General features: G+C 41.8%; 1 protein-coding gene and 1 pseudogene across 1 annotated transcript in view; both read left to right on the top strand.

Moving 5' to 3' along the window:
- LOC133509536 (dedicator of cytokinesis protein 9-like) overlaps positions 1-24,573 on the top strand; it is a 42,561-nt gene that overhangs the window by 14,052 nt on the left and 3,936 nt on the right. The window contains exons 9-47 of the mRNA XM_061836646.1: positions 392-447; positions 687-761; positions 832-972; positions 1,686-2,033; positions 2,123-2,205; positions 2,815-2,937; positions 3,032-3,111; positions 3,186-3,373; positions 4,148-4,213; positions 5,247-5,339; positions 5,471-5,582; positions 6,966-7,084; positions 7,214-7,300; positions 7,777-7,866; positions 7,958-8,073; positions 8,152-8,221; positions 8,324-8,449; positions 9,898-9,969; positions 10,065-10,211; positions 10,329-10,412; positions 10,496-10,607; positions 10,677-10,855; positions 11,586-11,690; positions 12,239-12,338; positions 13,691-13,809; positions 15,227-15,320; positions 15,780-15,846; positions 15,937-15,984; positions 17,829-17,968; positions 18,860-18,975; positions 19,166-19,303; positions 20,216-20,398; positions 20,475-20,588; positions 21,269-21,484; positions 21,588-21,645; positions 21,771-21,877; positions 22,164-22,286; positions 23,721-23,834; positions 24,051-24,197. Of these exons, the coding sequence (XP_061692630.1) occupies positions 392-447; positions 687-761; positions 832-972; positions 1,686-2,033; positions 2,123-2,205; positions 2,815-2,937; positions 3,032-3,111; positions 3,186-3,373; positions 4,148-4,213; positions 5,247-5,339; positions 5,471-5,582; positions 6,966-7,084; positions 7,214-7,300; positions 7,777-7,866; positions 7,958-8,073; positions 8,152-8,221; positions 8,324-8,449; positions 9,898-9,969; positions 10,065-10,211; positions 10,329-10,412; positions 10,496-10,607; positions 10,677-10,855; positions 11,586-11,690; positions 12,239-12,338; positions 13,691-13,809; positions 15,227-15,320; positions 15,780-15,846; positions 15,937-15,984; positions 17,829-17,968; positions 18,860-18,975; positions 19,166-19,303; positions 20,216-20,398; positions 20,475-20,588; positions 21,269-21,484; positions 21,588-21,645; positions 21,771-21,877; positions 22,164-22,286; positions 23,721-23,834; positions 24,051-24,197 (4,556 nt within the window). The remainder of the gene's footprint in view (positions 1-391; positions 448-686; positions 762-831; positions 973-1,685; positions 2,034-2,122; positions 2,206-2,814; positions 2,938-3,031; positions 3,112-3,185; positions 3,374-4,147; positions 4,214-5,246; positions 5,340-5,470; positions 5,583-6,965; positions 7,085-7,213; positions 7,301-7,776; positions 7,867-7,957; positions 8,074-8,151; positions 8,222-8,323; positions 8,450-9,897; positions 9,970-10,064; positions 10,212-10,328; positions 10,413-10,495; positions 10,608-10,676; positions 10,856-11,585; positions 11,691-12,238; positions 12,339-13,690; positions 13,810-15,226; positions 15,321-15,779; positions 15,847-15,936; positions 15,985-17,828; positions 17,969-18,859; positions 18,976-19,165; positions 19,304-20,215; positions 20,399-20,474; positions 20,589-21,268; positions 21,485-21,587; positions 21,646-21,770; positions 21,878-22,163; positions 22,287-23,720; positions 23,835-24,050; positions 24,198-24,573) is intronic.
- LOC133497362 (5S ribosomal RNA) lies at positions 4,501-4,619 on the top strand (annotated as a pseudogene).

The raw sequence follows: 24,573 nt of genomic DNA, 5'->3' as shown, positions 1-24,573 counted from the left end.
CCCAACCTGCCTGCACCAAATTCAGATGTGTGGACCACTACACCATCAATTACTTTATTTTTACAGTACATTTTATTCTTTAATACCGTTTCAAATTAGATTGTTGGGCCTCCAAAGGCATATTCCTTGCCATTACAGCAAGCAAAAGGCTGAGGTGCACTGTCTTCTTTTTTTTTTTTTAAGTAAACAAGTGGCCTCTGAACCTCTGAGAAAAAAATCACAGTAGTAATCCATTCATCCATCCATTATCTGAGACGCATATTTATTTTTACTAGCTCTTTGAACCCTACTCAAAATGGGTCCGAGACCCACTTTTGGGTCCCAACCCACCAGTTGAGAATCACTGTTCTGTACAATTTCATCAACCAAAAGAATTCCATCTTTTCAACAGACGAGGATGACGGAAAATATGACCACTCCTCTGGAAGTTTTCAAGACAGTTTTCAGGTGAATTCCCCCCGTCTGCTAAGGGGAGCTTTATTGTGACCAATTATTGTTAATTGTTCTTCCAACATCCTCTCAGGCGTACCAATATTATTTTGTTCAGGAATTTAGAAAAATAACCATAACTGCTAATTACAAGAATATTAAAGCAACGGCAATTATAAACATGAAAACAGAAGTACCAAAAAGTGTGAAACTAACAATTTTACTACTATTTGCTGCTGAATTTTGTTTCTTTGTAGATAGCAAGCGATATTGATTTAAAACCGAGGCGTGAAGCCAGGCTGAAACTGTTTACATTGGACCCTGATGTACAGGTAATATCCAAATTCATGATATGTTTCATCACTAATAATGGCTTTTTGACAAAGGCGTCTCAATTAACAGAAACTGGATTTCACTAGCATTGAGCCAGAAGTGTGTCAGTTTGAGGAGAAATTCGGAAAGCGGGTCTTGGTCACTTGTCATGGCTTGTTGTTCAACCTGCAATGCTGCGTTGAAGAGAATGAAGTGGGGCCAATAACTAATGTATGTTCTCTTATAAAGTTACAAATCAGTATTATAAGGACCAATCACAATTCTATCCATTAGCCCTTACCATTTGTCTTTCCCCTTTCTCTGGCACTTCGTTTGAAGGGCTAAGGAGCAAGGATAAATGGCCCTAGGAATTCATCTTCCGTACCACACGCGTAAGTGCCCATCTCAGCGATCTTTGGGCAAAGTTGGAGTCCCCACACTGTGAACTCCTTGCCAGCGAATCGCAGCGCACATGTAAACAAATACCCATGATCACTCATATTCACACCTACAAGTGATTTAGAGTCTTCAATTAACCTACTATCCATGTTTTTGGGATGTAGGAGGAAACTGGAGTATGCGGATGCATGACTATATTGCACCTTTATCTATACTCTGAAAACACCTTTTTGTAGAAGGAACTTTTTAACAGACAATGTCGCCCAAGAGCAACTATCAACATAACCAAACACATAACCAAACATGAGTAAACACACAGCTCCTCGATCACAATTGGTTTCAAAGGCTACAGCCCTCCGTCTTAGCCCTTTCCCTAGGAAATGGTATATCCCTCAGGTTCTCGTGCAAGAGCAAAACCAAGTGCTAAAATGAAGGAAAATGGCTAAGGGGTAGAATTGGGATTGGTCTACTCTTTTGTCTCATCTGTTGTATGCTTATTTAGAATTAAAAGAATGGAAACAAAGTTTTTCTTTCTTTCATGAAAGGTGGAACCATTCTTTGTAGTTCTGTCCCTCTTCGATGTTCAAAACAGCAGAAAAATCTCAGCTGATTTCCATGTGGATCTCAACCACCCGTTGGTCCGACAAATGACATTAGGCTCTGCTCGCGGCCATGTTTTGCACGTGAATGGGGGTAAGGGTGAGGATCCCTTTGGTAGCCAAAGGCTGGCCAGTGGGTTATCAGAGACAGCTCTCCAATACCCCAAACAGGGGGTGTTTTCAGTCACGTGTCCCCATCCTGAGATCTTCCTGGTGGCAAGGATTGAGAAGATCCTCCAAGGGGGGATTACTCATTGCACTGAACCCTACATGAAGAGTTCAGATTCTACAAAGGTGCCTACATCAGTATGACAGTATGTTCCCATCTATCTCTATTTATTTGATTCTTTAAAGGGAAAAAAAAAATCTCCTGTCCTGACTAGATGCCTCAAAAGGTACTGAAGAATGCAAAGATGGCCTGCAGCAGATTGGGGCAGTACCGGATGCCGTTCGCCTGGTCTGCAAGGTGTTTATTTCAGTGAACACTTCTGGTTATGCCACCAAAGGTTATTGTCTGTTTTAGATTCATCCTGAAGTTCTAGGTTCATTCTGAAGTTTCATCCAAAAGCCCCGTATTCCTAACTTGTCTAGACTTAGCTTGATCAAGCAAGAGGGACACTCCCGAGCGCCAGCCCTCGCTCTACCCTCACCATTATACTATTAAATTATATTCCTGCCTCCTACACTCCTATTGAAGGAGTAAAATGTCTTTCGAAAGACTTGAAATGTATGACAGAAGTTTCATAATTGAATCAAAATGGAACATAGTACTTTTACACACTTTGAGTTTGATTGAAATTAAACCACCACCAAAAAAATAAAAAATAAAAATCCTGTAGCTGAGATCATCATCTGCATCAAATGGAAGCATATAAAGTTTTACAGCATGTTGACCTTTGCTTAGTCCTCAATTTCATTTCTCTTTTGGCTCACTGATTTTGTCGATTAGCATTGATCGATACAATTTTGGGCTGTGAAATAATTTTGCATGAAAGAAGAGGTACATGCTTTATATCGAAACCTGTGATGTTAAACTGATTGTGATGTGTCACTGCAGTTTTATTTATTGTCACAGGCCCGTGTTTAAAGATGCATCAGGAACCTTGGACAAAAACTCTCGCTTCTCAGCTCTTTATCGACAAGACAGCAACAAATTAACGGATGAGGACATGTTCAAATACCTCACTGATTTTAGAAAGTAAACTTTTTCCTTCCTTTCTTTGCACTAACACCTCTGTAAGATATTTCTAAAGCTGTTTTCCATTGATTGTTCCATAATGTTCTCCCAACAGACCAGAGAAAATGGCGAAACTTCCCATCCTGTTAGGGAATCTGGATGTAACTATTGATTGTGTGGCCCTGGACATTACCAGTAAACCTACAAAAAAATGTAACCATCTACTTAAAGCAATTTAATTTTGAAACATCTCTTGTCTCTTTTTACAGATTGCCTCACTTCTTCCTATATCCCTTTGAGGAATTTTGACGTAAATGGGTCAGACAGCACTGCACTGGAGGTGGAGGAATTTGTGCCCACCATTGCCAAGTGCTCCCAACCTTTTACCATCTATAAAAACCATCTTTATGTGTATCCAAAGCACCTAAAATATGATGGTCAAAAATCTTTCGGAAAGGTACGTACATTATACCAGCATCAGAAAAATGTTATGACTGGAAAGGTTTTGGGGTAGCATGGTGGAGCAACGGGTTAAAGTGTTGGCCTCACAGTTCTGAGGACCGGGGTTCAAATCCCAGCTCTGCCTGGGTGGAATTTGTGTGTTCTCCCCGTGCCCATGTGGGTTTTCTCCAGGTACTCCTGTTTCCTCCAACACTCAAAACCATGCATTATTTGGAGACTCTAAATTGCTCCTAGGTGTGTTTGTGAGTGCAACTGTTGTCTGTCTCCATGTGCCCTGCGATCGGTTGGCAACCAGTTCAGGGTCTACCCTGCCTCCTGTCCAATGACAGCTGGGATTGGCTCCAGCCCTCCCACGACCCTCATGAGGATAAGCGGCTCAGAAAATCCATGGATGGATTGATGGATGGATGGAAGCTTTTTGGCACATCTTCACCAACCGTATGCTCCTTCTCATCTTACAAATCTGCTGGCTGATTGTAATTAATCAATTAGTACAATGTAGATTCTCACAAAGACAGCCCATTATGTGAAGAGACACCAATCCAGTTGCCCACATCCCTTCATATTTCTTTTTTTTTTCTGAATCATTCAGCTCTCTTTTGGGTTTCACTCATATTTTCCCTTCATCGGTCTGGAAAGTTGGTTTCCATTCCCATTTATTTTTACCTGTCAGCATGATTTGACAATGTCACAGAATCAGGAAGATTGTCTTGATGCAAATTTTTTTTGTTAACGTCATCCTTACTGAATGTACTTTTTGTCTTTTCAGGCTAGGAATATTGCAGTTTGCATTGAATTCAAGGATTCTGACAAAGAGGAAGTCCAGCCACTAAAGGTACATTTTATGGTAACGAGGGTAAGTTTATGCTCTGCAACCACAGGGTCATCGCTTCGTCATGTTCTCGTTGTCCCTGGGCAAGACACTTGACCTAAATTGCCTGTGAATAAATGTAGTTGGATGGTTGGCAGTGGTCGCAGGGCCTGAAGACCCATAACCCCCCCCCCCCCATTAAACAGCCTCCATCGCCAATGCCCTTTTTCACAGACTACCCATTGTAAGTGTTGATTGAACAACATTACTTTGAGACCCGTTTTCGTTGTTCATCAACACTGTTGTATTGTGCTTACGGCCATGCTACCCTGAGAACGCCCGATCTCGTCAGATCTCGAAAGCTAAGCGGGTTTGGCCCTGGTTAGTACTTGGATGGGAGACCGCCTGTGAATACCAGGTGCTGTAAGCTTCTCTCCCCGGCCAAATGCAGCGGGGTTGCGTCAGGGAGGGCATCCGGCGTAAAACTGTGCCAAACAAATATGCGTTCATCTACGATGACACGCTGTGGCGACCCCTAACGGGACAAGCCGAAAGTCAAAGAAGAAGAAGAGTATATGATATAACTGATGGGATGGTGGCAACTGGTTAGCACATCTACCTCACAGTTCTGAGGATCCAGTTTCAGATCTGGAGTTTGCATTTTATTCCCGTGACTGTGTGGGTTTTCTCTGTGTACCCAAGTTTCCTCCTGCAATCCAGCAGTTAATTGAGGATTCCAAATTGTCCATAGGTGTGCGTGTGTGATTGGGACTGGTTCTTTGTTTATACGTGCCCTGCAGTTGGCTGGTGACCACTTTAGGGTGTACCCCGCCTCTTGCCCAAAGATAACTTGGATAGGCACCAGTACGTCTGCAACCCTAATGAGCATAAGCAGTACAGAAAATGAATGAACACAATATAACTGAACACTCACCTTTGGCTTGAGCTAATCTTGTCTTGTCGGTCTAAATACTATATTTGTTTTGTCTTAATCCACGTTTTATCTTGAAGTTTTATTTATTGAACTGTGGGCTGTTTTTCCATATGTTTGCCACAGTGCATCTATGGACGTCCTGGAAGTTCTTTATTCACCAAACAGGCCTATGCGGCTGTTTTGCACCACCAACAGAACCCAGAGTTCTATGAGGAGGTAACGTTTCCTCCCTATATATGCCTAGTGAGCTTTGTCTGTAATGCTCCCTTTCAGGGTCACTAGCCTACTCTGCAGCATTACTATGTGAGAACCAGCATTTAGGAATTTCTATCTCTTCCCCAACCCAGATAAAGATTGAGTTGCCAACCCGACTGCACCAAAAGCACCACCTTCTTTTTACCTTCTATCACATTAGCTGTGACAGCAAAAAGAAGAAGAAAGAGCTAGTGGAGACCCCAGGTAGGCTGTTTCCTGAACACAGCATAATGAATTGCGAAAAATACAGCTAAAGACAATTAGCCTGTAGCATTGGTGCAGGTGTTAGTCCAATGGGGAGGTTGGGTGAAATGGTACTTCAGCACAGGACACCACGGTACAGGACAATGGGCCTCTTTCACTAACTTCACTAACTGTGTGTCCACACAAGTATGTTCCTAAATCACGTGTGTGGATATTTGATGGACAAATCTGTGGTTCATCAATATGTGCGTATTTGTTCTTGTTTGCAGAGTACAGACTCTTCTCAACTTACGTTCATTGGTTTTACGTTTTACACATGCAACAAATCTCAATGTAAATTGATTGATTCACACACACATCCCCACTGCAGTAGTTGCTTGACTCAACCCAGTCTCGTATACAGTATTCTGTCATTTCCAATCCTAATTTCATACATTATATAAATTACAATTGTGGTATTTTTATTCCTTATTATGTATACAAACAGTTTATGGAGTGTTTGTTCATTCCCGTCTCTTGATTTGTTTGTTTTTTGTATATTACACACATTCATAATTTAACTCTGGAATTAATGAAAAATGATTATCATTATTGTTGGTTTCTGTTTATCAAGCTTTCTGATGTTATCAATCTTGAATATGGAATAAAGATGAGAAAGGTTCTCAATGTTTTGAGACCATTTCTTGTGTATACATGTTGCATCTCAATAAATTAGAATTTGAGTTGATGGAAACCCACATTTTAACATCAATAATTTAATGTTACATAAGAAGCAGTCTAAATGACTTTAATATGGAAATTAAGTTGGAACTGGCCTTCTGAAAAGTATTTTCCCGTGTTGAATGAATCTGTAGATTTAATGAGTTTCACTTTTGGAATTGCTGGAATACAATGAATTTTCCTACAGAATTTTAATCTGTTGCGATGTGCCCATATATACATTTATAAATGCACATTAGTCCCAAATTTAGATTTTTTTTTTGTGTACACTGTTTTAGAAGTGTCAGGGAAGCATAGCAGTGATTTGGCAGATAGTTTACTCAACCAGACATTTTGGCCTATTTATGTCCCATTTAATTAAGTCAATAGAGTATCTCGTTTGCAGCATATTTGTGAGGTCACGCACTGATGCTGGACAAGAAGGCTTAGCTCACTGCCCACTTGAAATCAACCCAAAGATGTTCTATTGGGCTGAAGGCAGAACTGTGCAGACCAGCCAAGTTCACCCTTAACATAGTCTCTCATCTATGTCTTTATGGACCTTGCTTTGTACACATACATGTTGGAATAGGAAACTTATTTTAGGAGCACCTTTGCAATAAGACAGGAAGTATAATGCTCTTTGGTGTAAAAAAAAAACAAAAACATTCTTTGTTCCTACAGTGGGCTCAGCATGGTGGCCTCTACTCAAAGATGGCAGGGTGAACGTGGCTGAACAGCAGCTACCAGTGGCTGCTCATTTACCCCCGAGCTACCTCAGTTGCCTTGATGCTGTCACTAGGGTAATAAATAAATAAATAAATAAACATTATTAGCATTTGCAAGGGACCTTTTGCAATAAACAACCGATATTTCTCGATCCAACGAATAAAAAATACTCATGTATCTCAAACTAGCATATGTCTTTGCAGCATTCTGGCTCGGACATCAAGTGGGTTGACGGCGGAAAGCCTCTGTTCAAAGTTTCGGCGCATCTCGTTTCCACAATTTACACTCAGGTACCATGTGTAACCATCGTTGCACCACGCTCGCTGTATAAGGACTGTAATATAATTGTGTTAATGCTGAAGAGCAATTCCCAAAAGTCATGCATTTTTTATATTCCACTTTCCACAACAACATTCAGGATTTTTTTTCTTGACATTCTCCTTACACATTTCTCAACTGATTCAAACTATCGCCACTTTAAGGTCTTCAACTATTCAGGACACTTATGGACCCATATTTAACATTACCAGAATTCCCACTTTTCATAATAACATCCCCAAATGATCAATTAGTTATTTACATACCATTTACCTTCCACTTCCATTGTTCTCAACCTATTCGAACCATCCTGACCTCAAAATATTCAACCAGTTGTTCAGAACATAAAGTATGTAAAGCTACTGCTTGTATGCGATGGATTTCTACAGATATTACATTTTGGGGTTGTGAAATATATTTCTTATATAATTATTCTTCATTGTTTTAGGATCAACACCTGCACAATTTCTTCCACCACTGTGAAAGCGTTGAAGTGTCAGAACAAGGATTAGAGGGCAGGCTGGTGAAATTCCTGAAGGTTGCATATTCAATCTTTTAAAGCAAAACAAGACCCCGTCATGGATTAATGTTCCCAAAAAAGAAATCTCCTGTACTTCCTTCCTGGATAGAGTCTCCACGCCGTTGAGGGTCATATCATGGTGAACTTTCTGCAAACCATTCTCAACCAGCTGTTTTGCGTCCTCACCAGGGCCTCGCATGAAGATGTGGCTGTCAATGTGACAAAGTGAGACCACAAGCACAAGGACGACGGTCTATGCCGCACTTTTCTATCCCATTTGACAATATGTCTATTTTTCTTTAGGGTGATGGTCCACATTGTAGCACAGTGCCATGAAGAGGGGCTTGAGCGTTATTTGAGGTCTTATGTCAAGGTTGCTATGTGTCTCTTGGATACGATCACAATGCAAACAATGCTGATGTTTTCTTCAATAAAAAGCTGGAAATCTTTCTTTCTTGGTTTTGCCTTTGCACAGTTTGTCTTCAAACCGGAGTCTTACTCCTCCGGCAATGTAAAAAATGTTCATGAAGAGCTGACAAAAGCCATGACAGCAATTCTGAGGCCATCCACGGATTTCCTAACAAGCAACAAGCTGTTGAAGGTAAATCACATTCCTATTTGGCACGTCTTGAAAAGCTTGCTCTGAAACACCCTCAGATAAAAATAATTGTTGCTTTAACGCAAAGGCTCTCGGCTGTCGTCACCCTGCGACCCGCATATTCCTATTGGTGAAGGCGCGATCCACTTTTATATCCATCCATCCATTTTCTTTGACACTTATTCTCACAAGGGTCACGGGAAGTGCTGGAGCCTACCCCAGCTGTCAACAGGCAGGAGGCGGGGTACACCCTGAACTGTTTGCCAGCCAATCACAGGGCAGAGACAAACAGCCACACTCACAATCACACCTAGGGGCAATTTAGTGTCCAATTAACGTTGCATGTTTTTGGAATGTCGGAGGAAACTGGAGTGCCTGGAGAAAACCCACGCAGGCATAGGGAGAACATGCAAACACCACATAGGCGGGGCCGGGATTGAACCGTGCCGCCCCACTTCTATAGAATAAAAAAATATATAGAGTATATATTTTTGTTTAGGAATAGCTTCTTTATATTTTTTAATCCTTTTTCAAATAAGTTTGACATACAGTGCCACCAAAAGCATATTGCCAGCCATGACGCCCACTCGGGCAGTGATTCCCAAACAGTGTGCCGGGGAACATTAGTGTGCCGTGAGCGCTCTTCAGGTGTGCTGTAGGAAGTTATCCAATTTTATGTAATTGCTAAAAAACATTTATTCCGAGAAATAATGTATCTTTATTCATCTATTTATGCCAGTGTGGCACAATGACAGACAGAACAAAAAAATCTTCTTCTATTAGATGGCATGAAGTACATACACTAATTAATCGATCCATTTTTGGTGACATTTACTTTTGTTGGTGTGCCGTGGAATTTTTCAATTGTAAAATATGTGCCTTGGCTCTATCAAGATTGGAAATCACTGCACTCGGGAAAGGCTGAGCTGCAATATTTGTTCACAGAGTAAATTAGTGACTAGAGCACAAATCAGTAACATTTCCTGTCCAACACCTAATATGTTCCATGTACTGTACTGGAAATATCAGAATATCAGTACATGTAATTTTTTACTAGCTTCCCGTAACCCTCCCCAAATGGCTCCATGACCCACTTTTGCGTCCACACTCACCAGGCGACAGTCACTGCCTTCAAGGATGTGGAAGCGGAAACACAAAGGTCCGATTAACTAATTGGTTTCTAAGGACTTTCTGACATCAAACAAACATGATTAGAATTATACTTTTAAGTAAAGAAAGTGGGACTAAAAATTATGTTGTTTTTTTTTTTTTTTTGCTACAGGACTCTACAGGTGTGGACTATGTTAACTTATCAGCTACTGTACAAAGTAGTAATATAAAAACACTAACAAAAAAACCAAGCATATGAATGTGGAGACAAAAAGTGATACTTTCGTTGTTTAAATGTTTTGATCTATTTTTTAGTAACAGATCTTACTTTGCCCTTACAGCACTCGTGGTACTTCTTTGAAGCATTGGTCAAATCAATGGCTCATTATATCATAGAGAGTTGTAGAGTCAAGGTTGGTCTTTTTTCCATTTGTTCTTCAGTCCCACTCCCACGTTCCAAATGGAAAGTGTAGTTCTCTCTCTTTTTTTTTTTCTTGTCCTGGTCCAGCTCCCAAGAAGCCAGCGTTTTTCTGCCTCCTTCCACCATGCTGTCGAGAGTTTGATGATTATGCTGATGCCTCACATCACCCAGAAATACAAAGACAACCTGGATGCGGCATGCAATGCTAATCACAGTCTGGCAGTTTTCATTAAGGTTGCTTTCCTTTTCGCATATTCCCAACTGGATTGGGGTCATTCTGTCAATGTTGAACACGATGCCTTCTCCATACTTCTGTACACAGACTAGCATTATTTGTATTTTTTCCATCAGCGCTGCTTCACCTTTATGGACCGTGGTTTTGTGTTCAAGCAGATCAATAACTATGTGAACTGCTTCCTACCTGGCGACCCCAAGGTTTTCAAATGCAGCTCTCTTTTACTTTCTTACAAGCTCCCGAAAACTACAAGAGTTAACTTTTCTCTGGTGTTTTCTTCCAGACTTTGTACGAGTTTAAGTTTGAGTTCCTGAGAGTTGTGTGCAATCACGAGCATTACATCCCTCTCAATCTTCCAATGCCAGTTGGAAAAAGCCGCACACACAAGTTCCAAGGTAAGCGTGATTATTTATTCCTCTCGTGATCCGGATGTCCTTGAGCTGGATTTATGTTGCTGTTTTTAGACTTTCAGTTGGACTACTCACTGACTGACGACTTCTGTCGAAACCACTTTCTGGTGGGTCTGCTGCTGAGGGAGTTGGGGAGCGCGTTACAAGAGAGCCGAGAGATTCAGCAGATCGCCATCAACGTGCTGAAGGGGCTGATGGTTAAACACGCATTTGATGACCGCTTTGGTGCCAAAGTGAGTGTCCAGATCGTACGTTAGTCTAAATTCGTAGTAGCACATTGCTACTACTTGAAAATGTTGATCATAAAACAAAATGTTTTGCAAGGAAGACATCAAAAAGGTCATACAAAAAGCTGATACCCATCCATCCATTTTATTCACCGCTTATCCTCACGAGGGTCACAGGGAGTGCTGTAGCCTATCCAAGCTGTCAACGGGCAGGAGGCGGGGTACACCCTGAACTGGTTGCCAGCCATTCACAGGGCACATAGAGACAAACAGCCGTACTCACAATCACACCTAGGGCCAATTTAGAGTCTCCAATTAATGCTGCATGTTTTTGGAATGTGGGAGGAAATCGGAGTGCCCGGAGGAAACCCGGGGAGGCATGGGGAGAGCATGCAAACTCCACACAGGCAGGGACGGGATTGAACCCGGGACCTCAGAACTGTGAGGCCAACGCTTTACCAGCTGCCCCACCATGCCACCTAAAGCTGGTAAAAAATAGATTTTATCTGTTATATTTTATATATATATTGGTTAATTAGATGGAGGGGAGAAACAAGAAATTTTAAATAATATTTAGGAATCATTTTACTAGAGCCGGCACTACTACAGCTCAGGACAAGTCTAGAATAATTCACACATCAAGTGCATGTTTTTGGTTTGAACATTTGCATGTTGGGGGTTGGCAAGAAAATATTCTCCAATTATGGAATGACCCATATGCTAACTTCCATTCCAGAGCCATCAGGCCAGACTTGCCACCCTCTACCTGCCCTTGTTTGGCCTACTGCAGCAGAACACCCACAGGCTGGAAAGCAAGTTTGTCCTTCCAAGTAACCACAAAGTAAGAGTGACATCTGGCGGTATAACGCAGTATTGTAACAACAAGCAATGTGCCACTTCAGATCCAAAAACGAAGAGCTCTTTTCCAGAACGACATAAACCAACCCGATTATCCATCCATGATCCATCTATCCATTTTGCACACCACTTCTCCTCATTAGGGTGACACCATCCATCCATCCATCCATCCATCCATCCATCCATCCATCATCCATCCATCCATTTTATGACCCGCTTATCCTCACGAGGCTCACAGGAGTGCTGGAGCCAATCCCAGCTGTCATTGGGCACGAGGTGTGTACACCCTGAACTGGTTGCCAGCCAATCGCAGGGCACACAAAGACAGACAACAGCCACACCAATTTTATAAATATTCATACACATTCTATACATTACATTTTCTACCGTAAAAACAACAAATTTAAAGAGTGTATACAAGGGCATGGAAAGAGTGATCATTTTGAAACGTGGCCTTTTGTGTTGTTTTGGAAAAATAAAATATGTCTCCAAATGATCATTTTCATTCCCTTTTTTTTTTTTCTTTCACAGAGCCAGCAGGAGAACTTGCTGGTGGTGAACTCACTGGTGACCCCCCAAAAGCAAAGCACTTACATAGACAGTGCTCTTCACAAAGATGTTTTTGGAGCAAGTGAGTTCCTCAAACACCATTTCACCAAAGATTCGTTGTTGCATCTGGGAATAGCTGCACACAAGAATGTTACAGCTTTCGTACCTTGTACCAACCACTTCTTTAGCTTTGTGCCAGTTTGGCTGTGGAAACGCGACACACAGTAACTGGGGAGTAATGTGGTACACAACAAATATGTCTTTTAAATTGGGCACAGCACAGAGAAGAGTGTTGTTAACAACCTTGTCAACTTTGAATGATGAAAAAAATTGCCATTGCCAAGTACATGCATTGAGACTTCAAAATTGTGAAAACCCAAGCCGTTCTCTCCGCTATTGCCACCATGGCGTCATTTCCTTGCGTGGGAATCTGAATAATGACACTGAGCTGTCCCGTAATTGTGGGATCCAGAGAAGATGATACTTTGGGGGCGCAGGAAATCCTAGCTAGTTAACTGCAAGCTGTGCAAGAACGGGCTTCATAATAACACAAAGGCGTTTGGCTCTTACACTGTGGCCTCACTGGCTAAAAGTTGTTCTCCTGCAATGTAGAAAGCATTGATAATAATTCAATCAAACTCAGAGAAGATACTTCTCCCTCACTCACCTTCGAACATACAGCCTTGTGTGTGTCGGTATTGTTCACATTTAGTTGTATGTGCGCTCTTCCGCAAGCCTTAATCCACCGTAGACACTTGGTCAACTGTGTTTTAGGCTTTGGAAAATGAATCAATCGGGCCCCTTGTAATCTAGCAGGATATCCCAAGCGCATCTGAGGACCATTTTCTTCATAACATTAACTTTTCCAAGCGCACACTACTGACAAACAGCATTGCCTGTGGGACAATACGGCGAGAGGGGCGTGTCAGGCCAGGGGTTAAGACAATGCAGCTATCTGATTGGCTATTATTGTACGAGTGATTGACAGGTCGGAAAAGTCCATTAAGTACAACACATAATAGTTCTCTGTTTTTTGCAAGCTTTCAAGAATGATCATCAAACGTTTCCAAGAAACATCTTAAAATTCACTCTTCAGTGTCTTTAAGAGTATTTTTTCTGGTGGAAACAAGTGGACTCCTTTAATCCTGATAATTACCATCAATTTAGAGATAATCGGACATACTCAAACTTTTGGCCCACATTGTTTTATCTGCGGGTTGCCTCAAAGGTTCCCCCTTAAAGGTTGTCTTTTACAACTTGAAACATCAGTTAATTTTTTTCACCGCGTGAAATGAAAAAATCTCCACAAAAATCAAGAGCTCTACGTGTGTACTGCATATTCAACCCCGAGGAAAAAACCCAAGAAGGCTGATATTTCTAGATAAAAACTTACTGTCAAAACTGCTATGCACAAACCCTGATTTGTCATCGCAGCCTCTCCGCACAGCTCCACTCCCAGTGTTGGTTCAGTTCACATTGCAGACTCCAGAAGCTCCCTGGTTTCCACCGATTCTGAAAGCAGTCTGCTGGACAGGGCACACTCCCAGGAGAAGGTATGAATGAATAACACATTACACTTTTGAGACATTTAGGAGTCACTGACTGGTGACCTATCACCTAACGTTAGCTGGGATAGGATCCACACAGGCAGGACCAGAATTTGAACCCCAGTCCTCAAAACTGTGAGGCAAATGTCCTAACCATTCTTTGCCGCATGTCCATCCTAAATTTAATGACTAAAAGAAGAAGTTTGCTATGGTTAGGTTTGGGGCTGGGGTTGGGGCGAAGGCAGTTCAGGGTGAGTTAAGGTTAGGATTGGGGTTAAGATGGACGCACAACAAGCACCACCGCCAGCCTGACTGAACTATGACTCAATGCGCGTGGTCTGGTTACTGTTTCCTTGAGCTGCCGATTGGTCGGCCACTAGATTTACGGTTCAAAATTCTTATCTCTGTTTTCATGGCATATTAACGTCCCAGTGTACATTGAATCCAAATGTACAGAAGCTTTCCCCTATGGTAAAAATACATTTCCAGATTCGTGAGCCGTGCTGCCGCGTTGGCTCAACTCAAGGCATATAAATACAGTAAAAGTATCGAATTGTGTTTTACATCAATAATAACTATATATTCATAGTTAACTATATAAAGTATGTTCACAATAATTATGACAATAATAATTCATATTATGCCTTATATGAAGTTTCTTGACCGCAATGTAGATTCAAATGAATGGGGCCAGCTGCTTTCTTTGAAATATCCACACTTTCCCTTCAAGTCTCACAGCATTCTCCCTCTTTAACAACCTGCTTTTTCCATCAATCCATATAATCCATTTTCTGAGCCGCTTATCCTCACAAAGATTGTGAGAGTGCAGGAGCCAATCCCAGCCATCCTCGGGTATTCGACAGTGTACACCCTGAACTGGTTGCCAGCCAATTGCAGGGCACATCCATCCATCCATCCATCCATCCATCCATCCATCCATCCATCCATCCATCCATCCATCCATCCATCCATCCATCCATCCATCCATTTTCTTTGCTGCTTATCCTCACAAGGGTTGCTGGGAGTGCTGGAGCCTATGCGAGCTGTTAACGGGCAGGAGGCAGGGTACACCCTGAACTGGTTGCCAGTCAATCCCAAGGCACATGGAGACAAACAGCCGCACTCACAATCACACCGAGGGGGAAATTTAAAGTGTCCAATTAATTCATGTTTTTTGGGATATGGGAGGAAACTGGCATGCCTGGAGAAAACCCACCCAGGCATGCGGGAACATGCAAACTCCACACAGGAGAGGCTGGGATTCCAACCCCGATCCTCCGAACTGTGAGGCAGGCACTCGAACGAGTCGCCCCACCATGCCGCTCTATTCCCGTCTAAATAACCGATTTTCTGACTTTCTAACAACTGCCTGCAGTTTACCTTCTCGCTGTCATTGTATCAGAACCAGTGTGCTTCATCTTAGGGAAGCGCCGTGCTGCGTTGCGACAAAATGGACCGAGATGAGAGCAAAAACTTGCTCATGTGCTTTTTACATATCCTCAAGAGCATGTCAGAAGGTAAGTACATTTCTTTACTGTATCCAGTGTATTTACAAGAAATTGCAATTTCCTCAGAAATTGTCTCTGAGTGTTGTGGGATGCTGTTGCTAAAATGAAATCCCAAAGAAATAAGATGAAGATGGTGGCTCAACAGTATTCCATCTGTAAGCTCTCTCTGCATTGACTGGGCAGTGATGAAACATGATTCTTATTTACATGATGCCATTTTTAGATGAAATCTGAATACCCTGAATACCCATCCCCCCCAAACAAAAACAAACAAAAAAAAAACCCACATTGAATCCAACTCCGTGAAAACATTGGCGGAGTAGACCCATTCGAGTCATTCCAAAATAGGAGGATATTTTTTGGAACCCCATCCCCCACCACCCTCAAGAGAGTACAGCACTCATCTAGTTTGGAGCAGAAACAACACAAGGGGTACGGTCGGTAAAACTTTGCTTTTGTCGCTCATAGATGCTCTTTATGCATACTGGAAAAAAGCATCATCATCTGAGCTGATGGGCTTTTTTACGCTACTGGAGTGAGTATGACGCTAAAGCATACAGTAGTGTGAACAAGTGGTTGAGAACACCAAGATCTCATGTTTTACTTCATTCGATCCTATTTGCAGAGTCTGCCTTCATCAGTTTAGATACATGGGGAAGCGAGTCATTGTCAGGTAGAGTACAGTCGATGTTTTTACTTGCTGTTACAATTAAAAAAATGTGCAGTGAAAAAGTATTTGCCCCCTTCTCAAATTCTTATTGTATTGCATAATTTCCCCACTTTGCTTAACAGACAAATATCAGACAAAAATAACCAAAGCAAACATAAAATGCCCTTCTTAAATGGTGATTTTATGTATTTAGGAAAAAAATATACAAAGCTGCTAGAGCTTGTAGGAAAAAAAAATAATATAATAATTGCAGCACTTGTTCAATTGTGAATTAACTGTGGTTAATCACATTTTGTGGAAAGCAGAGGTCATTTTCATGATTTTTTTCAGACAGGATCAGGTATGCATACGAACCTAAATCCATCCATCCATCCATCCATCCATCCATCCATCCATCCATCCATCCATCCATCCATCCATCCATCCATCCATCCATTTTCCTTACCGCTTATCCTCACTTTGGTTGCGGGTGTGCTGGAGCCTATCCGAGCTATCTTCGGGCTGGAAGTTGGATACACCTTGAACTGGTTGCCAGCCAATTGCAGGGCACGTAGATATAAAAACAACCATTCACACTCAAATTCACACCTAGCGCAATTTAGAGTCTTCAATTAACCGACCATGTGTGTCCTGGGGATGTGGGAGAAAACGGGAGTACCCGGAGAAAAATCCAAGCAGGCACAGGAAGAACATGTAAACGCCACACGGAAACAGGATTTGAACCCAGGTCCTCAGAACTGTGAGGCAGATGTGTAATCCAATCTCTACCATGACACCATACTAACTTGTTTCTCCAAAATAAAATCATAAAGTGAGAAGAATAACCCTACAATGTTTGTTCCGTCATTACAGAGTTTATATACCAGATGAGAATAATTCCCAATAAGTGTGACATGGAATCTCTGCCCACCAGTACTTTTAAAGGTGACAGTAAACAGAAAAAGTGAACAAGCGATGGGAAAACAGGCACATAACAACACTTGGATGCTGCAGCAGGGCAACAATCCAGCAAGTCACCTTCTGAATGGGTTGAAAAAAACAAAACAATATGAAAGTTTTGGAGTTGCCGAGTAACAGGCGAAACTTGAAACTGACTGAAATTATGTGGCATAACCTTGAACCTTCATGCTAAGAAAAAGTAGTGTTTCTATCTTAAAACGATTCTGCCAGGAAGAGCCAAAGTACAGTAGCTCCACAGAAATGTGAAAGATTACTTGCTAAAGAAAATGTTTAATATTAGTTGTTACTGCTAAGGCTGGCCCAAGCAGTTATAAGATTTCGGTGGCGATTACGTTTTCACACAGGGCCATTTAGCTATGAAAAGATTATTTCCCAAGTAAATAAAACCACAATACCATTTAAAAAGTGAATATTGTGTTTACTTGGGGAGTATTTGTGTAATTTGTCTTACCCGATATACTCGAATAATTCGCGGCACGGTGGGGCAACTGATTGGAGTGTTGGCCAGACGGTTCTGAGGATAGGGGTTCAAATCCTGGCCCCGCCTGTGTGGAGCTTTCTCCGCACACGTGGGTGCCCTCCCACATCCCAAAACATTCATTAATTGGAGACTCTAAATTGCCCCTCGGTGTGAATGTGAATAAATAGGGTTGTTTGTTTCTATGTGCCCTGTGATTGGGTGCAACCAGTTCAGGGCGTACCCCGCCTCCTGCCTGGAGATAGCTGGGATTGGTAAACTATTTATACAGTAAATGTTGCCCATAGGTAGGAGTCTGCAAACACGGCATGGTGATTCTTTTTCTGAAATAATTTATTGATCATACCAAATATCTGGTTTCAGTAAAAATGAATCGACTTCTTACGTGTATTTGTTTTGCTCCCCACAGGAACCATGACGCGCTAATGCCTCTGGGTCTGGCAGACAGGAAGTCGTTGACTTTGCCTGTGTCTCGAAACAGGGCAGGGATCCTGCACGCTCGCTTGCAACAGCTTGGGACATTGGAGGATTCACACACACTGAATAACAGTAAGATTTTGCCATCTTTTAACAATTGACACATGCAGTCCACTCCTCTGCCCCAAAAGAAACCATTTTTAAGACCGCATGTATACCTAGTACATCACCCATTTTGCTCAATTTGATTAAGAAAAAAAATCCAACCCAAACATTTTTTTTTTATTTAAAAAATGGCCAGTTGCATATTTGACTCTGAAGGAATAAATATATAAACACAAGACTTTTGTTCATCGGCTGACACATCCAGTGAGTATCGTGGCCACGCAAGAATTGGGATGCTTTCAGCTTCCAGGAATTGTGCAAAGATCCTTACAACATGGGACCGTGCATCATCGTGCTGGAACTTGAGAGGTGATGGTCATGGAGGAATGGCAGAACTGATTAACTCTGTGTGAAGAAGAGGATGAGGAGGACGTGTGTGTGTGAGGCAATTGTTGGCCACAGCATATTCTAACTGTCCCCCCCCCCCCACTCCCCTCCCCAAGTCATCAAAATGTCACATTTTCGAGTGGCCTTTATTGTGGACAACCTAAAGCAGACCTGTGTGTTGTCTCATTTTCATCTGACACACCTGGATAAAATCAAAAATGTCAAAGATCTTTGACTTCTGCTTCTGGAAATAGGAACCGAAAAGTTTTCCATTAATATTTATTGTTCTGTATGCGTTTATTGTTGATGAGGGTCGAGGGTTAGGGTTTAATACTCAGTACTCGTGTAACAAAATAACATACTCTATGTTGTGTCTCTCATCAAACGCGCTATCATAAAACAATGGCATTTCAGAAGAATTACAAATAACACTTATCTTCTTCCGAGCAATATTGTGTAATAAAGTCACGTCTCAGGAAGTATCACATAAATGGCTGTAATTAATCCGCAAAGACCTTGTGTTGCCATCAGAGTATTCATATTCAGAAGTGGATGGAAGCAGCCAATGTTTGCTGGAGGCCAACATATCCACAGAAGTCTGTCTGACGGTGCTGGACACACTGAGTATTTTCATTATGGGATTCAAGGTACAGTATTTGTGGCAATCGCTTTCAAACACATTTTTATGGAAAACAAATCATTTCAATTGGAAAGCTAATTGAAACCAAAACAGCCCTCTTACAGTATGAGGGTATGAACCCATCAAGTTATCTTTGTCATAACTTTTTTCCTCCACATCCAATTTGTTCACATTGTTTACATTGTTTCCTCCGCCAGAGCCAGTTGAACTCAGATCTCGGCCACAACCCGCTGATGAAGAAAGTATTTGAGGTGCATTTGTGCTTCCTCCAGATCCCTCAGTCTGAGGCTGCTCTCAGTCAGGTCTTCACCTCACTGAGGACTTTCATCTACAAGGTGAAACTTCTTGATTGGATTGGCTATTGGCATTCCATACATAATATGGGAAAATCCCTCTTGAATGGAGGCATTAATGGTTGGTTAATGAAGCGCAGCTTAATGAAAGGCATCTTCTTTCCTTCTCGGCGCAGCATGGCTGTTTACATAAAGCGAGGTTCATAAAGCCACGCTTAGATGAATTTGCTGCAGAGGAACTTAAGAGCCATTTTACTTTTGAGAAAAACTAAAATAGAGATTGGAGGAGAGTGGGGTTGTCTCTTAGATGCATCGTAAGTGACCACAAACCCACAGTTTCTTCTTTTGCTATATGTATAATGGCCTGGTGTCCCGATAAATATGCTCTTTATTTTGATCTGTCTAAAAAGGGCTTTAGAATAGTGTGCCAGAAAGGTTCCAGTTCTGGTGTCACATAGGATAGATTTCAAATCCAAACTATGTTTTCCCCTTCAAAGTAGTTCTCCCTGGAGTCCAGCACACTTTCCCAGCCTTCTGTGCTCAGTATCCATGCGCTCCTGGAACTCTGTCTTCCTGGCTATCATGATGTCGTCCACATTTTCAAAACGCGTCCCTTTGGTGACCCTACTGTGTTTGAGAAAGAGGGGAAAAAAAGTTACATGGAACCAAATCAGGTGCATAAAGGGATTGCGCCAGTGGGATTATATTCTTCTCTCCAAGGAACTATCAGATGCTCAGAGCATTGTGTGGGGATCCTTCCAAAGTTGTCCTGGCACAACGCTCGCTGCTTCTCGTGTCTTGAATAACACAAACGCCACAGGATATTTTTGTAGACTTGCTGGTTGATGATGTGGCCCGCAATGAAGAGGATTATTCATAGTTTTGCAACATTTCTACCACACCCCGTATTTTAAAAGTTCTGAAAAAAATTTAATTTTCTCCCCCACCCTCCAGTTCCCATGTGCGTTTTTCGATGGGCGGGCCGACATGTGTGCCACCTTGTGCTATGAGATCCTCAAATGTTGCAACTCCAAGCTGAGCTCCCTCCGAAACGACGCTGCCAATCTGCTTTACCTCCTAATGAAGCGCAATTTTGACTTCACCAGACGTAAATCGTTTGTCAGAACCCACCTGCAGGTTGGTGTTGATGAAAATCATTCTTTGTCTACCCAGCGTTTGAATCGCATATTTCTTTGCTGTGCATTCTGCTCAGGTGGTAATTGCTGTCAGCCAGCTGATTGCTGATGTCATCGGCATCGGCAGCACACGTTTCCAGCAGTCTTTATCTATCATTAACAACTGTGCAAATGGTGATGAAAGCCTCAAGGTAATAGCTGGGTTGGTGATGTCTAACACTTAAATTAAATCAGCTCTGAGTTTATGGCTTTGCACAGTGGATTACACAAAAAAGGTGAACAAAGCACACAGTCATAAAGTACATAATGTCCAACCTCTTGCAGGATAAATAAAACTGTAGTCGTGCTTTTTATATCACATGAATTTCCTTTCACTTAGTTTAACTCAGCCCTGTGATTGGCTTGTGACCAGTCCATGGCGTCCTCTAACTTTTTGCCCCAAATTCAGCTGGGTTAGCCTCTAGCACTGCGATTGGCTGGCAACCAGTTCAGAGTGTACCCTGCCTCCTGCCCAATGACAGCGAGCATAGGTTCCAGCACTCCTGCAACCCTCGTGAGGATAAGCGGCTCAGAAAATGGATGGATAGTTTCATTCACATCACTTTCCTCAATATAAATTCAGATTAGCTCCCACTTCAGTTCAACGATTTATTTCATATAGTTTTATTTAATTCATTATCTTGTCTTTTGTCCATAATGGTTTCAAAGAAACCCATTTCACATAGTTCTCTTCCCTTTAAGCCTCCCTACTTCAGTTTATATAACGAGCATGAGTGGACCAGAGCGTATCGTACTCTGAAGTGGTTGTATTAGGCGATTTGTCTTCCGTATACCGGACTGAAGTTGAATAATGCCGATGCTGTGTTTTTAGCACACTGCGTTCCCATCAGATGTGAAGGACCTGACTAAACGAATCAGAACAGTGCTGATGGCGACTGAGCAAATGAAGGAGCACGAGAACGACCCAGAGATGCTGGTGGACCTCCAGTATAGTTTGGCCAAGTCGTACACAAGCACACCAGAGCTTCGCAAGACCTGGTTGGATAGCATGGCACGCATCCACAACAAGAACGGTGACCTTTCAGAGGTGCTTTCACAAAAACAAGAGACACTGAAACGTCTCTTCTAAAGAACAATATGTCTTATTGGCATTTTGGGGCTTTTATCTCTTTTGTCTGCTTCACGTTCAGGCAGCCCTTTGCTACGTGCATGTTGCGGCCCTGGTAGCTGAGTACTTGTGGAGAAAAGGTGACCTTCGTGTTCCTACCTTTGCTGCAACATTTTTGATAAATCCCACAACACTATAGATTACACAAGGAAAAGAGGATGGAAAGGAAACATATTCTGTTTTGTTTCCCTCTTTTGTTTGAAAGGAATGTTCGGGCATGGCTGCTCAGCATTTCGCGTCATCACTCCAAACATTGATGAGGAGGCAGCCATGATGGAAGATGTTGGGATGCAAGATGTTCATTTTAATGAGGTCTGTCATCTACGTGCCACTTCAAAGCCCTGATTCAGCACTTTTCTTCACTATCTCACGTGTCACCTAATGCCTCTGTACTATTGCGCTTATCTCTGTCAGTGTTAATTGTTTTGTGGAGTTATGATGGGAAACTCAAACAGACTTTGACACAGGGTTTGGTCCGTGTGTTGTTGCACATACTTATGGCGCTGTGTCAATGAACCACACTTCAATGCACAATCCAACCAAAGAATCAAATAAATAACGATAATAAAATGCCTCCACAACAATATAATTTGTCCAGGATGTACTCATGGAGCTGCTGGAAGAGTGTGCTGATGGCCTTTGGAATGCGGAGCGCTATGAGCTCATCGCTGATGTCTACAGGCTCATCATTCCCATGCATGAAAAACGCAGAGATTTTGAGGTACATCATTTCACGACTATCAGAAAATGAAGTTCTGGGCTAGTTCCCTGATAGGTACTGAAGTCCTTTTGTACTTCTATGCTTGGCCCCAAGAACAGACCAAATATCCAAATCCAATTATTAGCCCCATTGTCACTGCAGAGACACTTAAGTACTTTAACTGTTCCTTTTCCTGATGATAAGTAAAAATAAACAAGTGCGATTATGTGGTTTCACAAGGGTGCTCATTATCTTAGAACTAGAGATGTGGCTGTGTTCCACATTCAAATTCGTGTTAAATGAGAGTCAGCACTCACGTACCTGCTCGCATTTAAAGTGCCCCGAATCAAGTTCACTCATTTGACAAGTCTTATCGTGGTTTTTGTTTACAGAAGAAGCCAGAAGGTTTTGCGCGAACAGTGAATGTGATTTCAAACTGTTCATAATTACTTCGGCCTTATCTAAGGCCTAAGTTCCACCTGGAAAAAAAATCAGCCCCATAGCATGCCACTCCCATTATCATAAGTCACTCTATTTTTTTTTTTTTTTTTTTGGGGGGGGGGGGTACTGAGCTAAGTTGTGTGTTTTTCAAACAGAACTTTTTAAATTATGGACAAAAAGCTCAGCCTTGGTTTCATCAGACCAGTAAAAAAACAATCCCAGAAACAAATGGGAAAATGTACCTCCCATTTATTTGCTGCTGAATGAGAAAACAACCACATCCAAGTTATAATGGGATGTGCGGACGTGGATAACCACATTCTTTCAATTGATTATTTTAATTTCCAATGTCAAAAATAGTTCTTTTTCAATTGAGTTGCTGAGGATGTAAATAGGTAACATTAGAGGTGGAAATCATTTTGAAATGATGTATCTTAGTCTCCTTATTTATGTCACAAATACCTGGCATTTCAGCAAAGGGTGTATATAGTCACCCTTCATGTGTTTTGATATCTTCTTCTGTGTCTCAGTGGTATACTTGACAGGTGATTAATCCAGGGTTGATCCGAAGTCAGACATAGACTTCAGCTCCTCCGAGATCCTGGACAGAATACGTGGTGTGAAAAATAGATAGATGGCTTCATTCTAAGATATCTAACTGAGCTAGACAGAATCTAACTCATCAGGCCTGAATTTTAAGATAATTTTAAAAACGCCTTTTGCTCTTGTTACAGCCCAAAAGACACACACACACACACACCACACACACACACACACACACACACACACACACACACACACACACACACACACACACACACACACACACACACACACACACACACACACACAATGTATCCGTGTGTGTGTGTATGCATCTATCTATCTATCTATCTATCTATCTATCTATCTATCTATCTATCTATCTATCTATCTATCTATCTATCTATCTATCTATCTATCTATTGCATAAAAATACTAAAGCAAGCAACCGTTTGTGTTTTGTTGCCGCAGAAACTGACACACGTGTATGATACCCTCCACCGTGCGTACACGAAAGTTTTGGAAGTAATGCATACTGGAAAACGCCTGCTGGGCACATACTTCAGAGTGGCATTTTTTGGACAGGTAATAGACTATAGCGGAAGAATGACATAATTGCGGCAAGGAATGCTTTGATTGAGATTTATTTCACTTTTTCCCATGCTAGGTTTAGAGAGGTTCTAGGTGTGTGTATGTGTCCGTGTGTGTGCGTGTCCTCTCTTGTCTTTGCATGCTTCTGCTTCAATGGCTGGAAATGGAATTGAAATTGGTGTTTTCAGACTGCCTTTTTTTCCCCTGTAGGGCTTTTTTGAAGATGAAGATGGCAAAGAATACATCTACAAGGAGCCAAAATTCACACCTTTGTCTGAGATTTCACAGAGGCTCGTGAAGCTCTACTCATACAAGTTTGGTCAAGAGAACGTCAAGATCATCCAGGACTCTGGAAAGGTGGGAACACATTTCCATTGGTGCACAAATAAACACAAGAGGCTCACTTATGTTGTGTAGTTTCGGGAGAGTATAACATTGTACAAAGTGGCTTGCAACTTCAGTTTACTGTACTTGCAGTACTATGAAAGTGTTCTTGGTGTACTTTGTTTTGTTGTTTCAATTGAGTCCAGCGTACACTACGGTGCATTTTCTATCTTATTGGTACATTGGAGACTATGTCAGTAAAGCACACAGTCTTCTTCTTGTTTTCCTTTCGGCTTGTCCTGTTAGGGGTCGCCACGGCGTGTCATCTTTTTCCATCTAGGCCTATCTCATGCATCTTCCTCTCTAGTACAGAAAGAAAATTATTTTGCCTTGGACACAATTCTACACT

Source organism: Syngnathoides biaculeatus, chromosome 2 (genome assembly GCF_019802595.1).
Source record: "Syngnathoides biaculeatus isolate LvHL_M chromosome 2, ASM1980259v1, whole genome shotgun sequence".
NCBI lineage: Eukaryota > Metazoa > Chordata > Actinopteri > Syngnathiformes > Syngnathidae > Syngnathoides > Syngnathoides biaculeatus.
Note: the sequence above shows the minus strand (reverse complement) of the source record. Positions and strands in the feature narration are given on the sequence as shown.